This window comes from Corythoichthys intestinalis, chromosome 19 (assembly GCF_030265065.1).
Source record: "Corythoichthys intestinalis isolate RoL2023-P3 chromosome 19, ASM3026506v1, whole genome shotgun sequence".
NCBI classification, from domain to species: domain Eukaryota; kingdom Metazoa; phylum Chordata; class Actinopteri; order Syngnathiformes; family Syngnathidae; genus Corythoichthys; species Corythoichthys intestinalis.
In genome coordinates, this window is record NC_080413.1 from 14,109,566 (window position 1) to 14,124,921 (window position 15,356).

The 15,356-nt window shown below is 41.6% G+C and overlaps 1 protein-coding gene across 2 annotated transcripts; it reads left to right on the forward strand.

Moving 5' to 3' along the window:
* The first annotated feature begins 252 nt into the window (after positions 1 to 252).
* Positions 253 to 15,052, forward strand: LOC130907926 (protein SOGA3-like). Of its 2 annotated transcripts, none has more exons than XM_057823461.1 (9): positions 253 to 882; positions 3,056 to 3,280; positions 3,337 to 3,495; positions 3,571 to 3,633; positions 3,900 to 4,169; positions 4,244 to 4,621; positions 4,704 to 5,345; positions 5,721 to 5,804; positions 14,813 to 15,052. In XM_057823461.1, exons 1-9 carry the CDS (start codon positions 751 to 753, stop codon positions 14,891 to 14,893), a joined length of 2,034 nt encoding a protein of 677 aa, XP_057679444.1. In that variant the 5' UTR covers positions 253 to 750; the 3' UTR covers positions 14,894 to 15,052. The 2 variants fall into 2 exon arrangements, with proteins under 2 accessions (XP_057679444.1, XP_057679445.1); XM_057823462.1 differs by having other exon boundaries at positions 5,491 to 5,804; positions 14,813 to 14,886.
* Positions 15,053 to 15,356: the final 304 nt, after the last annotated feature.

The window sequence follows — 15,356 nt, forward strand, 5'->3', positions numbered from 1 at the left end:
TACTATTAATAGTAATAAGAATTTTATAGACAAATAATACTGCAGTATATTTATTTACAGTGGCGGCAGAGAGTTGGGGGAGGGGGGGCGTGGAACGTTTACGTCTTCCTGGGGGTGGGGGGGCATAGCAAAAAATAATCGAGACGCACTGGCCTAAAACTAACTTTCAACGTCGAAACGTTACAGAGGCCCGGAGGTGTCGCACGGTGGCGCCACTGCCCTTTATAAACATCAACATCTGAATAAAGGAGCCTGTTGCTGGCAGCCAGGAAGTAATCGAAGTACCGGGCCGAGCTCACGAGTCCGGCACGAGACTTCCATTTTTCGGAGGAGCAGTTGAGCCCATTGTGGGGGTCGTGAGGCGACTTAAGCACGCCGGATGAGGGACGCTAACGGCAGTGAGAGGGAGCTCGCGAGTCTCGGTGTGGCTCGACCGCTCACCCGGATGGTGCTGAAGCTGCTCACGGAAAAACAGAACAGGGCGGATGCTGCTGCTTTCCGCTCGGTCTAATTACTAATTTTTACGCCTTTTTTAAATGTGAATTCCCAATCGGACCGTTCACATCCCTCGGTGAACAAGTGACCGGGAGAACCGCGCAGAGTGAAGCTTGCGCGGCTGCCTGGGAAACACCGACGCCGGTCCGGGCCTCGTAGGTTTCGGCTTCATAGTGGAGCGGATGGACGAGGATGCTGGCCGGATGACTTGATCGAGCACGCATTAGTAGACGAAGCAGGGAACAACGAAACAAGATGGAGGAGGCTGCCCTCGGAGCCATACGGCCGGCTGTGCAGGCCACCGATGACGGCTCCATGACACAGCAGGACGAGGCCCTTCTCGAGGAGGAGATGGAAAGACTTTTGGAGGAAAACGACTACCTGAAGGTTGGAAACGCATCATATATCAACTATAGCTGTTGATGTAATACTAGCAACAAAATTAGTTTTTCCGCAAATATTAAACATACTAATTTCATCTTCTCATTACACATTTTCCCCAAAAAAATGCAAACGTACTGCCCTAATTAGTATTCTAGAATCCAACATTCTAGGCATAGAAAGTGAACAATTAAACATCTTTTGGCATTTCCCCATTGAATCTAAACAGACAGATGACTAATTGGTTATTGATCTGCTTTGTATCGATCCCTTGTGATCAATGAGCTATATTGCAAAACAGATGGGACTGCTCATTGGCAAACGCATGCTGTTTAGTTTTTGAATTTCTCATCATGTGCACTAGTAAAGCGCAGTCATGGGAGGTCTTGTGATTATAGAAACTAGGAGTGGGAACCTCTTGGTACCTCACGATACGATACGATTTGCGATACAAAGCTCGCGATAACGATGATCTGACGATATGGCGATACAACGATTTTCGATACATTGGTCAGGAAATCATTCTAGGTTATTCTAGAAAAAACTAATAAACAGAAAAACAAGCTTCTGCTGTGAATTGGAATGAGTTTATCACTAGTAGACGTCCAATCCATTTGAACTGGGAGGGTGGCAGCGAATGAACGAATTCGCTGCCACCCTCCCAGTTCAAATGGATTGGACGTCTATGCCGTCAGTGGCAGCCATTGCCAGGCAATGAGTAATTTTGGGCAATTTAAGGTAATTTACCTGATTTTCAGTTACTTCCTGTTGATTTTGGGGTATTTTATGGGTCACTTGCCGTTTATTTTGCGCAGAACAGGAAGTGACCTGGGAATCACCCAAATGAATAGGCAGTGACTCAAACTCAACATGAAATTACCTGTAAATGCCCTAAAATGAAAAGCAAGTGACCTGTAAAAACCCCGAAAATCGGACCGGATGACTGTGAATGCTTTGGTTTTGAATGAACAAATATTCCCAGTCGAAATGGATTGGGCGTCGAGCACCGTCAATGGCAGCCTTTTTAAAAAAATATTTAATTTTTAATTGACACTTTTTTAAAACAATATCTCGATTCTTGACAGGAGCATATTGATAACCTTTTGGGATACAAAGTATCACGATATACCACCATTTTGATATTTTGTCACACCCCTAATAGAAACCATCACTATACAAAAATTTTAACAAGCGGCAAAAACCTGTGTCAATTAAATTCAATATGGATGTCATAACATGCCAAAGTTATTAACTCATTGGCTGGGTTTGACGGTAATGGATATCCATGGCAGCCAGTATAGTATAAAACAGGGGTCAGGAACCTATGGCTCGCGAGCCATATCTGGCTCTTTTGAGGAGTGCATCTGGCTCTCGGCCAACCTGTAATCTTAAATGTGGAACCAGCCGGCTTGCTTGACATTGCTATGATGGAGCATTCACACATTGATCTTGGACATTTCAAACATACGTCGCAATGATATCTTTGAATTCGGTGCCCATTGGTGGTCCTCCCATCACGGATTGCACGAAGATGGGCATTACAAAACTCGCATCACAAGTCTCCGCTCAGCCCGCAGCTTGGCTATAAAGTATAGTATAGGAGTATATAAAAACGCGGAGGGGAAAATTAAACCACAAAAGTGAACTGCGTCGTAGCCTATATCAGACAGGCGGGCAATTGGTTTCACTTTCATTACTTTTTCACCTGTCAAATTGTCGCTACTTGAGTGAGACTCACAAGATGGCTGTCTTCAGAGGCTCCACCTGTCTCGGCCACTGTGATGCACCTGTCCACCTGGTTGTGCTTTCCACTTCCAGGAAAGTTACGCAACGCCAATCCATGTTTCCATTTATTTTTTTTCCAAGTGGTGAGTGCGAAACTGAGCAACGATTGTAATATCTTAAGTGACGATGTTAGGCTTTTGTTGTTGTTTTCTAACGATTTTTATCAATCAAAACTCAGCGACTATATAATACATATAGACACACAAACTCTGTACGGCTCTCATAGAATCAAACATTTTTAAATATGTTGGGTGTTTTGACTATCAGTATAAAAGGTTCCCGACTCCTGGTATAAAAATTTGCTAGCAACACTATTTTTGAAGGCATTGGGCAAATTATATTGACATGGAGGCTAAAATCTAACTTGCCAATGGAATCTAACACTAACCCCCAGTGCGAGATCGAGGAGATGAGGGCCGAGATGGACGAAATGCGTGACACCTTCTACGAGGAAGACACGTGTCAGCTGCAGGACATTAAGCGTGACCTGGAGCGGGCCAACAAAAACTGCCGGATCCTGCAGTACCGTCTACGCAAAGCCGAGAGGAAACGGCTGCGTTACGCCCAGACGGGGGAGATCGATGAGGAGCTGCTTCGGAGTCTGGAACAGGACCTCAAGGTATGACGTACGCTTCGTTCATGAGTTTCAAAATAAACATATTCGGGCCTGGGCAGGTGGCCAAAGATGTATCAGTGAGGCTGCACCATGAGCTGGAGAAGGTGGAGGAGACTCGCTCCAAAACAGAAGATGAGAACGAGAAGTTGAGGCAGAGTCTCATCGAGGTGGAGGTTACCAAACAAGCCTTGCAAAATGAACTTGACAAAGCCAAAGACGTGAGTTTATGAACTTCACATTGATTATAGTGTTCCCTAGCTATATTAGCTGATGTTTTCTTTGACTTGGCTCAGAAAAAACGAGGAGTAAAGGACACTCAGAAGACTGACAAGAAAGCAGCGCAGACTCCCACTGAGGTGAGACCAAGAATTTCCTCTTACATAGTGCTTTACCCCATGAACATCGCAAATGGATTCAAGAAGTCTCTTCATTGAAATCCTGATCCTTTTCTGGGTCTGTCAGTTCATACAGTGAAATGAGTTCCACGTTGATCTTAGTCCAATCTTTTTAAGAACTCTTGGCTCGGAAAGACACTAAATCTTCATTCGCTTTAATCTTAAACCCCTCTTCCTAAAATCAGATGACATGCACTTTTGCTTGAACATGCTCTTTCTCCATCAAGGAGGACAATGAGGACCTTAAGTGCCAGCTGGCCTTGATCAAGGAAGAGGCTGTTCTCATGAGGAGGAAGACTGCCACCATCGACAAAGAGAAAGACCGTTTGGAGCAAGAACTGCAGAAGTACCGCTCCTTCTATGGCGAACTAGACAGCACCCATCCCAAAGGCGAGGCTGGGGGGCCGCCCTCTACCCGTGAGTCCGAGCTCAAGCTCCGCCTCCGTCTGGTGGAGGAGGAGGCTAACATCCTCGGGAGGAAAATCGTTGAATTGGAGGTGAGGAGGATTTATGGTGTCAACGACTTGCGCTAGAGATCCTTTTTTCCCAGCCAGTTCCGTTGTCTTCTCAGGTGGAGAACAGAGGTCTGAGGGCCGAGCTGGATGACCTCCGCGGTGAGGGCGAAGGAGAAAGCGGCTCTGGGGTCGGCGCAATGGGCGGTCCGGGTTCGGGGCGAGGGCTCGGGGACGACCTAACTGAGCTAAGACAGCAGCTTCAGCTGGTGGAAGACGAAGCCGAGCTTTTGCGGAGGAACCTCGCAGACGCTGAGGAACAGAACCAGAGGGTGACCAACGAGCTGAACAAGATGCGATTCAAGGCCAGCACTTATGAGGGCGGGGCCCGGCACGGAGGTGTCTCAGGGGTGGGCGGCATTGACGTAGTGAAGGCTGAGGCTTTACAGGAGGAACTGAAAGCAGCCAGGCTTCAGATAAATGACCTTAGTGGCAAGGTATGACAAGTCTTTTCATTTAATGTAGATGAATTAACTCGTATTAACAACATACATGAACTATACATTTTCCTCTGTTCAGGTGATGCAGCTGCAATACGAGAACAGAGTGCTGTTGTCCAACATGCAGCGCTATGACCTGGCCTCTCACCTGTCCCTGCGGCCCAGCCCAAGGGACAGCGACGCTGAGAGCGATAGTGGCGGCGGTACGAGCGGTCGCCGCGAAAGCGATGAGGATTCTACGTCGTCCCGCCTGCTCCCACCCCACCGCAAACGCGAGGGCCCAGTCGGCGGTGAGAGCGACCCGGATGAAGTCAGAAATAACGGCTCCGGTCGTTGTCCGACGCCTACCAGAGGCCTCCTAACGCCGTCCGGACCCGAGGGGGCCGCCTCCTCTCCTTTAGCTCGTTTGCTACCCGGCGGACGGTACAGCCTGCGTGAAAGGCAGCAGATGATCGACATCCGCGTGGAAGCCGAGAGGCTCGTTAGGACCATCGACCGGCTCATTGCCGACACGGCAGTTATCATCACAGAAGCGAGGGTTTACGTTTCCAACGGCGACCAGGAGCGAGGCAGCGAGGATGACGGGAGCCGGATCAGGGAGCATGAGCTGCTGTATCGCATCAATGCCCAAATGAAAGCTTTCAGGAAGGAACTACAGGCCTTCATAGACAGACTGGAAGTGCCCAGGCTGGAAGACCGAGAGACCGAGGAGCCGCTGTCGGTAAGAAACTACAAATGGCCAGTTGGTAGTCCCTCCAGGATGTGCTTGCAAATTCCTGTCCTGGAAGGACTGACTTTGAATTGTTTGGTGCTGATTTTAATTCTTATTTTCTTCCTCACTTGCAACCTCATGTTCCATTTCCCAGATGTTCCAGCCTATCATTTTGCTCATCCTCATACTTGTGTTGTTTTCCTCTCTATCTTATGGAACTATCTTTAAACTGGTCTTTCTCTTCACCCTATTCTTTGTTCTGTGATTGTACGCCTCCCCTTACCTACCACCCCTTTTTTAAATCTGCATTTACCCCTTGTCGATTCTTCTGTTGATTTGATATTTTTTGTTCCCACCCGCCTCACCACATTATTTGTTGCCAAGGTTACCATAAAACACAGTGGAAAGCTCGTCACTTCCATGTTGTTCCCGTTATCCTTGACACTACGGAATAAGTACCACGGGAAGGTGAGTCAATTTTAATATTGTTGTTATTGTTACTCTACATACATGAAGAGACACTGGTGCTCCTCATGATGGGAAAACTTATTTTACCTGTTACACTATCTAGTACTTGGCTATATTTGACAGATTATGCTTCTTCTAGGCCAGAGGTTTGCTAGTCCCTACCTGGGTTGTCAAAAATAATGAAACTAGGGCTGTCAAACATGACAATTTTTAATCGAGTTAATTACAGCTTGAAAATTAATTCATCGAAATTAATCGCAATTCAAACCATCTATAAAATATGACATATTTTTCTGTAAATTATTGTTGGAATGGAAAGATAAGACACAAGACGGATATATACATTCAACATACGGTACATAATTACTGTATTTGTTTATTATAACAATAAATCAACAAGATGGCATTAGCATTATTAACATTCTCCTAAAGAGATCCAGGGATAGAAAGACTTGTAGTTCTTAAAAGATAAATGTAAGTACAAGTTATAGAAATTTTATATCAAAACCCCTCTTGAATTTTTCGTTTTATTAAAATTTGTAAAATTTTAAATCAAAAAATAAACTAGTAGCTCGCCATTGTTGATGTCAATAATTACACCATACTGACTGATGGCACTAACCCATAAAATCAGTTGGACCCAAGCGCCAGCAGAGGGCGCCAAACACCAAAAAACAAGTAACAAGCGGACATTACACTGTACTGTTATTTTAATCTGTTTGAGCGGGGCATGTGCGTTAATTGCGTCAAATATTTTAACGTGATTAATTTTAAAAAATAACTACCGCCCGTTAATGCGATAATTTTGACAGCCCTAAATGAAACGTATTAAAGTATCAATACTGAAATGTCTGTTTAAGATAATTGGTTGCAAAAGTTCTGATATTCGGTTATTTATTTGGTCACCAGAAATATACCGTATTGCCCGAATATTAGACTGTGTTTTTTTGCATTGAAATAAGACTGAAAAAGTGGGAGTCGTCTTATATTCGGGGTCTAGACATTATACCCATTCACGATGCTAGATGGCGCCAGATATCAATTGAGCGAATGCTGAACTTGAGGAGTAATGTTCTGTCATGACAGATCTCAGCTACTCTCAGGTTTAACCAGTTTGCATTATTTTATTGCAATGTTTTCCTTATTCAGATTTGTTTCAAGACTACTGTTAGTTAGACCTCACTTTGATGGTTAATGCAGTTATTGCAATTTTGTTGTTTTATCACAATAAATTGGTTTATTTACATTTCAAAAATCAGAAGCCATTCATTTACAAATGTGATTGCACTTCTGTTTACATATTTAAATGTTCAGATATTAAGATTTGAATGAACAAAATAACATGATTTTTTATCTCTCAAATATATTGTTATAATAATTTGTTTCAGATGTACTGTAATTATTTTCTGTATAAAAAAATAATTTGGTGTTCAAAAAGTCTTTTTTCAAACTTGAATCTTGAAAGAGAAGAGGTCGTCTTATAATCAGGGCCGTCTTATATTCAGGCCAATACGGTATTTTCATGAGCTAAATTTGATTTTGCACTACTCTTGAAAGTAATGGAGGTATATTTTTTAACGTTGACGTCCATGTCATTTGGACTGGGAGGGGCGAATGAATATTCGCTGTTAACGGCGCCGAAAAATGAAAGCCCGAGCAAGTGTTCCCAGTTTAAATAAATTGGAATGGCAGGTAAATAGTTAATTTTGGGTTACTTTCTTGTGAGTTCTGGGTATTTATGGGTGACTTCCTGTTGAATTTGGGTCACTTTACGTTTATTTTTGGACATTCCGGCGTCATTTCTATACATTTTGGATAATTTCCTGTTGAAATTAAGGCATTACCAGGTCACCTCCTGGTCATTGGTCACTTCCTGTTGATTTTGGGGCAATTCGAGTTAAGTTTAGGTTGTTGTCAAAAATAATGACCAACAATGGAGTAACACTCAAAGAGTTTTTGATTTTTTTAATATCGAAAATGGTATTTTATTTTTGAATATTGATATCGAGCTGAAAATTTTAGTATCGTGACAATAATACTATATTCTACCAGTGTTGTTTTTAGCACCCCTTTTAATATTCGTCTTAGTCTTTTGGACAAAAATACTTTTTCGTCTTAGTCATATTTTAGTAATTTCAAAATGTGTTTGTATTCATCTAGTTTTAGCCAACAATTACTCAAAATGTATTCGTCTGTAGTCCATGATTAAATCAATAAAAAATTCAAGGTTCTCAACAATTTTGAATGAACATTGGCAGACGAGCACATAATTGTAGAGTGTTCAAGCATATCACCATCTTTGTGATGATAGTACACACTAGTGCTGCAACGATTAATCGATTAACTTGAGTAATTCGATTTAAAAAAAAGATTTGAATTCAATTTTGCTGCTTCGAGTATTCGTTTAATTAACGTGGCGCTGTAATGGTTTGTTTTGAAAGTGTTCTCATTTAGTTTTATTGATTTGTATAGATACACTGCCCTCTAGTGGCAACAGTAAATATTACATAGCTCATTTTACATCAATCCAACTGCTACCTGTTAAGACCAACATAAGCTAAGTTTTTGTTTGAGGTAATGTTTTTTTAATGCATTCGGAATTTAGTTAATAGGTATTCTATCTGCTTTGTTGTGGGAATATCTGTTTGAACCCCCCCAAAAAAAAAAAAGTTAACATTTTATAGCATTTAAGCTAGCGGACTTTTGCCAGTTGCTCTTTTGTTCTACTTAGATCCTCATTTATTTATTTTTTTATAACGTTTGCAGCCAAGTTCAGGTATTTTATTTTTTTAACTTCCTTATTCGATTACTCGATTATTCAAGCTTACTAGTTCATCGATTAATCGACTACTAAAATAATCGATAGCTGCACCCCTGCACTCAACAGGAAAACAGTGCATTATTTTCAATTAATTCATCTCACCTGGACGTCACAAACTGTATGTAAAACGTTTAACGAATTTAAGACACTCACCACGCCAAATGCTAGTACTAATGCGAACGCTATGCTAACGCTACAAGTTGCATTTAGTGTGTAGTGATGACTCAGTACAGACCTTTAAAGGCTAAAGCAACATGGCGTAGGCGAAGCACACACGACCAAACACTGCTAAGATGCGTGCTAACTACACATACTATAAGAAAGTGCCACACATTCTGAACTTATGACTGAAACTATGGCGAATTCGCATCTCATTCTCGTCTCGTCAGATGAAAACTGGCATCCATCTCATTATGTTTTAGTCTCCCAAGACATGTTTTTAGCTTGTCATCGGCACATTGTCATGAAAAAATTGTTCGTTGATGAAATATTTTCATTATCGTCATTGTTAACGAAAACAACACTGCATTCTACTGAATGAGATTACGTCGGTGAAAGGCAGGTTACACATTGGACTGACCGCGAGTCAATGACATTAAATCAAGGTCTAATAATAAAGCAATTGTGTATAGCGGAAAACACTCAGGTGACTTGAAGTTCCGCTCTGAGACCCCCAATTGGCCCAAATTTCAAAATTATCTGATATGCATGTGTGATACATCATTTGAAATCTTCAAATCTCAATTTTCTGGGGAAAGAAAATTTTTGAACAGGAGGGATTTTTTTGTTGTTGTTGTTGAGTTTTTTAAACAGCAAAACCCTATCTGGAGGTGAGAGCACGCGAGAGCAGAATTACAGACGTCGTGACTTTAACGAGATACTATCGCGTACTTATCTTGTTTCGATCCAAAAACTCCATGTAGCATGTATTACCGAGTGTCAAGACACAGCTGTGAATGGCCACAGCTGGATTTTTTGAGGATTTTACGGGGGAAACATCGTAATATAACAAGGGTCGCGATGCAAAAATCCCAGACATCAGGGAGTGGTCGAGATGTTCTTTTTCATATATTTACCCTTTTAAACGTTTTTTCCCCCCAATCTTTCTTTGTTTGGATCAATTATTTATCATCTAACATATCGAAAAAAAAATACAATTAAGCGATAGTTATGAGGTAGATATCCGTGGCTTTTTTACAGACGCCATTTTCTTCATTGTGACGTCATTTGTTTGAAAGTTTAAAATATCCGAATGAATCATTTTTTAGAGTCGATTTTTTAAAAACAAAATATTAGATAGCGCTAAAAGGCAGCGTATAATGAGTAAAGAGAATTTTGACTGCCTTTGGAGCCATTTTTAATGTGGCTAAAGCCTTACAATACTTCTCTCAGCAATTAAAAATAACGTGGGAGGCAATGTGGGGAAGAAAGGTAGTAGTTGATCATTTTCTTAACACCCTATGTTCTTTCCCAACGCAGAGAAGATATATCAATTGGTGCCCCTACGCAGTCATGGTTGCACTTCCCATCATGCATTTGGGCAGAAGTGAAATGGCTGCAGTATCATTTACTGAAAGCTCAACAAATACACTAGATGGCAATATTTAGTCACAATATACAAAGTCACATTTATCCTTTAAGAACTACAAGTCTTTCAATCCGTGGATCCCTCTCACAGAAAGAATGTTGATAACGTAAATGCCATCTTGAGGATTTATTGTCATAAAAAACAAATACTGTACTTATGTACTGTATGTTGAATGTATATATTCGTCCGAGTTTTATTCATTTTTTTCTTAATGCATTGCCAAAATGTATATGATCGGGAAAAATTATCGGGAATGATTGGAATTGAATTGGGAACCAAAAAAAAAAAAAAAAAAACGCAATCGGATCGGGAAATATCGGGATCGGCAGATACTCAAACTAAAATGATCAGGATCGGATCAGGAGCAAAAAAACATGATCGGAACAACCCTATTAATTACCTTTGTTTTATGGCTGGGTTGAAACAAAAGTGGGAGCGCGACGTCCGTAAAGGGGGTCTCCAGGGTAAAACAGACAAATTAAAAATAGTTCGGGGGCTTCATGCGTCATGAATCTGCTATGGCAGCATATAGACATTTTGTTCTATCAGACACAACAGTTCTTTTGGCTTAAAATACAGCAGTTTATTTTAAAGAGGAGTGCAAGAGCAGAAACTGCTTTTTCAGCCTTGTCTGTGTTTTCCGCCATATGTTATTCACATTGGTTTCAAGGCAGTAGTTGGAAACTGAAATGCCCTTTGTGTCCTCATTTAACCATGCTTGGCAATACAATTTTCGGCCTCAGAAAAGCTTAGGGCAGCTGTCAGTGCTTTGCTGTTCAAAAACATGTTACATGTCATTGCCTTAAGATAATGCAGGGACAGTTTCTAGCAACCGCGACAGGTGGAAGCTTGCGAACCAGCGGATTGTGATGCCTCCCACGTTTGCCAAAAGCGGTACCCCGGTGATTAGAGAACAGGAATTAGTAAATGAGCAATGGGGCGGCAGATGAACAGTAGCAAATGTCCGGCACGGATATGAGTTACGGCCGGATGTGTGCTGAGATTCCGTGCGTTTCTGTCGCGTTAAGCATCCTGGAAGTTATGAGTCATTCTTGGAATCTTTTCTAATTTGACATTATACAAATTGAGGAAAGCCTCCATTAATGTCAGCAGAAATACTTTTCATTAGCACTTCAGAAGAGTTTTAAGTTCTTTGTTTTGGAAACTTCTCTTGTTTACTAAACTCAAATCTCAAAGCACAACAATTTGACATGGCCTCTATTGTGGATTTTCACCTATTGCAAGTGGGTTTGGAATGTACCCCGGTGATAAACGGGGGTTGACTGTACTGAATCAAATATAATTACCCACCCACTTGGCGTCCATTGGAAAAAATGGTTAGAGTCACAAGACATAATCTGCCCGGACGCCTGCGAATGGAGTAGCAACAGAGCGGTTGATTGGCCAGGAGATGGCGACGGGGTTAAATAGCTATGTAAACACTTTCCCTCTCTCCCACCGCACAAGCCCCCGCCACCCTTGAGTAATTTTAGTCAGGATGCTGGTGACGACAGTTGTCCTGTTGGAGCCTTCAGATGCTGGAATAAATTTGACATTATGATATTGGATACCCCCACCACCACTCCTTGCGCCCCTCAGGCTCCACCTTCACAGATGAAGGGGGGAGGTTGTTTACTCTTTTGTTCAATGACTTGACCTCGATATGGGGGTGTGACTTATAGGGAGGAAGAAGTTGGGGGGGGGTTCTTTAAAACGAGCCCACCCGGCTTTACGTAACGCAAGAGAGGAAAAACAAGCGGACCGGTGTGGCAGAAAGGCAGTTGAAAGATTAGAGGTGAGCGGAGGTGGCACAGCACCAGGACTAGGAGATATACTGGATTAATTTTTTACCCAGAAGAAGGTAGGGATTTATTCATCAAAATTCTAAATGTTTTTATCCAATAAATGTTAAATTGTGCCTGTCTTTTTAAATCTACCTGACTGAATTGAACTTGGACTGGTTATCAGTCAATCGCAAGGCACATTTAGACGAAAAAATTAATGTCTATGGATAATTTAGCGTGTTAAATAGATTTAACATTCATGTTTTTAGAATGTGGAATAAGACCGAGTACTGACCCACTAGCCCACTATGTCGCCTTGTAAATATTTGACATTTTCTTTTTTACATCTAGGGCTATTTCAAGGTCTCCTTGGGCTATGCTAAATTTGTGTAAAATATGATATACTCGACAGGAATAGTGAGTTATTATGAGCATGTGTGGATTTTCGTATCAGTTTTGGACCCGATGAAGAACTGCATTTTTTAAAAACCTATATTAAAAAAAAAAAAAAAAAAAAGATGGAGAGTAAAATGCACCGATTTAATATTGGTGTACTGTATATGCGTATAAACGTTGCACTGCTAAGTTTTTCTTCATTTGAGTTTTTAAATAAGCGTTTCTTATTTTGACTGGTGATTAAAGACCTGCAGAATACTGTTTGATTTGAAAATCTGTCCAATTTATCATGTCGACATTTCTCACCCATCAAACCACTACCTAATCTTTATCTTCTACATAAAAGCTGTGCTTATCTCAAATCAAACATGATACAATGCTGCCCTCATCAGGATATGTTTGTCATTTACAATCTCAAATTTGACAGACAAGATAAGATAGACCTTCCACACCTAACCATTAAAAAAACAAAATTGAATGTATACAAATACGTTGATGACAGAAAATGGCTGGATTTCAGTTGCTGAATATAAACATCCTCAGCATTAAAGGAGTTAAAAGCTCTCTTAACTTGACCAGTTTGCATCTCAAATTATGTTATGACTCCTTAAAAAGAAGCAGTCGTCACACACTGCATAGCAATGACATGAGCAGCAGGAAAGCCTGGTGTCATGCTTCAGGCCACATGTGTGTGCTCATGGGAAATGGCCGCTGGGCCGCGTGCCTGGCGAGTCTTTCTGATCACATGTCGAGGTGTGCGCTCAAGTAAGGGAGTGGTGGGTCGAGGTCAGCAAAGCGACCTAGCAGGCTATAACGGTGTCACGTAATGTGTCCGATATGTTCACGAGTGCCGCTCAGGTGGTTAAACATGCCTGAGGATTTAGGACAAAGACGCGACAGGAGAGGACTGACCTTTCAGAAAAGTTGGCAATTTGTTAAGGGTGTAACGGTACATGTATTTGTATTGAACCGTTTCGGTACGTGGTGCTCGGTTCGGAACGGAGGCGTACCGAACGAGTTTCTGACGTAACGTAACCCTTACTTTTCAAGGCTGCGAGTCGATCGGGTTACAGTTTCTTTGTGTAGATTATATTTACTCCGTCTTCACTACTATAATGAGGACCAACACGGTAGGACAGTATAACCCAGAAACCTCAACGGCGCGACAAAGTGGCCGCCGCGAGAACGCAGTGAAACGCGGGCGTTAAAGTCAATCAGCCAATGCACACCAGTTGGAGTGCGGCCGCGTGTTAGACGCGTCCCAGAAGCGGCTCAACACGACGCATGCGAAAAGAACGGCAGAGTTTATTATTTGACGCGAGATGCGACCCTCCTGCGCCAATACTACTACCCGTAGCTAGGATCGGGCAGACCGGAAGTCACTCGTGTAAAAATACGGTGGATCCAGTCGATTTTCAAACTAATATGCAATCGAAACCCACTTTTTGAGTCCATCAGATCTCTTGAGTGGTAGATCGGAGCACAGTTGACCTTTCTTTGTTTATTTACTGCAGTCTTCTCTGCTATAATAATAACCAATGCAGCCCCGTGTTCAATACAAAACCCTCCTACCACAACAAAAGTACGAACTAATATTCACATAGGAACTAAAGTTATACAACATAAAACATACAATATACATGAATACTACATCACATTTGTAAAATATAAACACATAATAAAATAAATAATAGCCCATTTAAATGAAATAAATTGAAATGAGCTAAAACACCTGTAATTAAATAATAAGAATAATACACAGATCCTGCTTACACAATTAAATTTATTTCTGTGTGGCGCTTTAACTTGAGAAAATCCACCAATAAAGCTTTTGAAAACCGTTCATAAGAAAAAAGATTCATTGAGGCATTTCATTTGTAAAATACATGTTAAAATCTTTGTCATTGGGATTGCTTTTCTCTTTAGCACAGGACTTTTTTCTTCTTTCTTTCAGAAAGAAAGCTGACCAATACGCGGGGTCTGAAAGGCAAACTGTCGTTGGATTATCTTTAAATACCCGCTGCTTTTTGAGCAGAATTCTAGCTTTGCATAGGCTAATGTTCCTATTGTTGAAAGGTGTGTAATAAACAACTAGCACATTTATATTTTGCATTTTGTTTTCTTACTGTACCGAAAATGAACCGAACAGTGACCTCAAAACCAAGGTACGTACCGAACCGAGATTTTTGTGTACTGCTACACCCCTACAATTCGTCTTAGAAATGTTTTTTTTTTTTTTTCAAAACAGTAAACTGTGTAAGAATGGGTTGAAGGCAAAGTGAAGAATGTACTGGATTTTAGTGAAATTCCAAAGACTCCTTTTGATAGCCCGAGATTCTTTGTGTTCCAAAAGAGGATTTGTTTGCTCACTAGGAAGTGCGACAGGTGCTTTCAAAAGCCCATGTGTTTGTCTTTCTAGTGTTTCCCAAGCCATCCATCTACTGCTGTGACGCACAGCGGCATCCCTGCAATCACTCAGCGAAGGGGAAGTGAAACATAAATCACCCTTGAAAAAGAAAAAGAAAAGAAGCCTCGGGGTGTCGAGCAATCCTCGACATGGCTGCCATTGATCTAGAGCGCGGGCTGGAACACGGCAGGCGAGGCTGGGGGAAAGAGAGGCCCGATATGATGGACAACTTTGACTCAGAGATGCAAGAGTGGGAGGACCAGCTGCAGGATATTCAGAAGAAAATAGAGGAGGTGAGAGAACATAACTTGGATGTGCAGGGAAGACTTGTAGTTTGAAATATTTCTATATTTTTTCAAAAACATGTGGAGACGCCAGTGGGCTTCTCTAACAATAGGCTTTGCAAGTTTTCTAAGGGAAACCCTGTATCATATAAACACATAAATCATTAATCCATGTCTTGTCTCGAGAGTGTGTTCATTAGCGTAGCATGCACTGTTTGCGTGTGTCCTATTAGCGTGTTGGCAGTTGCAGCAGTGATAGACAAATGTTCACA

What these genes read in the sequence shown, in the direction of transcription:
- LOC130907926 (XM_057823461.1), top strand. Translation starts at nt 751, where the DNA reads ATGGAGGAGGCTGCCCTCGGAGCCATACGGCCGGCTGTGCAGGCCACC. An exon ending in CAGCGCAGACTCCCACTGAG is followed by an intron (nt 3,634 to 3,899) that starts GTGAGACCAAGA and finishes TTCTCCATCAAG; the next exon opens with GAGGACAATGAGGACCTTAA. An exon ending in GGAATAAGTACCACGGGAAG is followed by an intron (nt 5,805 to 14,812) that starts GTGAGTCAATTT and finishes TTGTCTTTCTAG; the next exon opens with TGTTTCCCAAGCCATCCATC.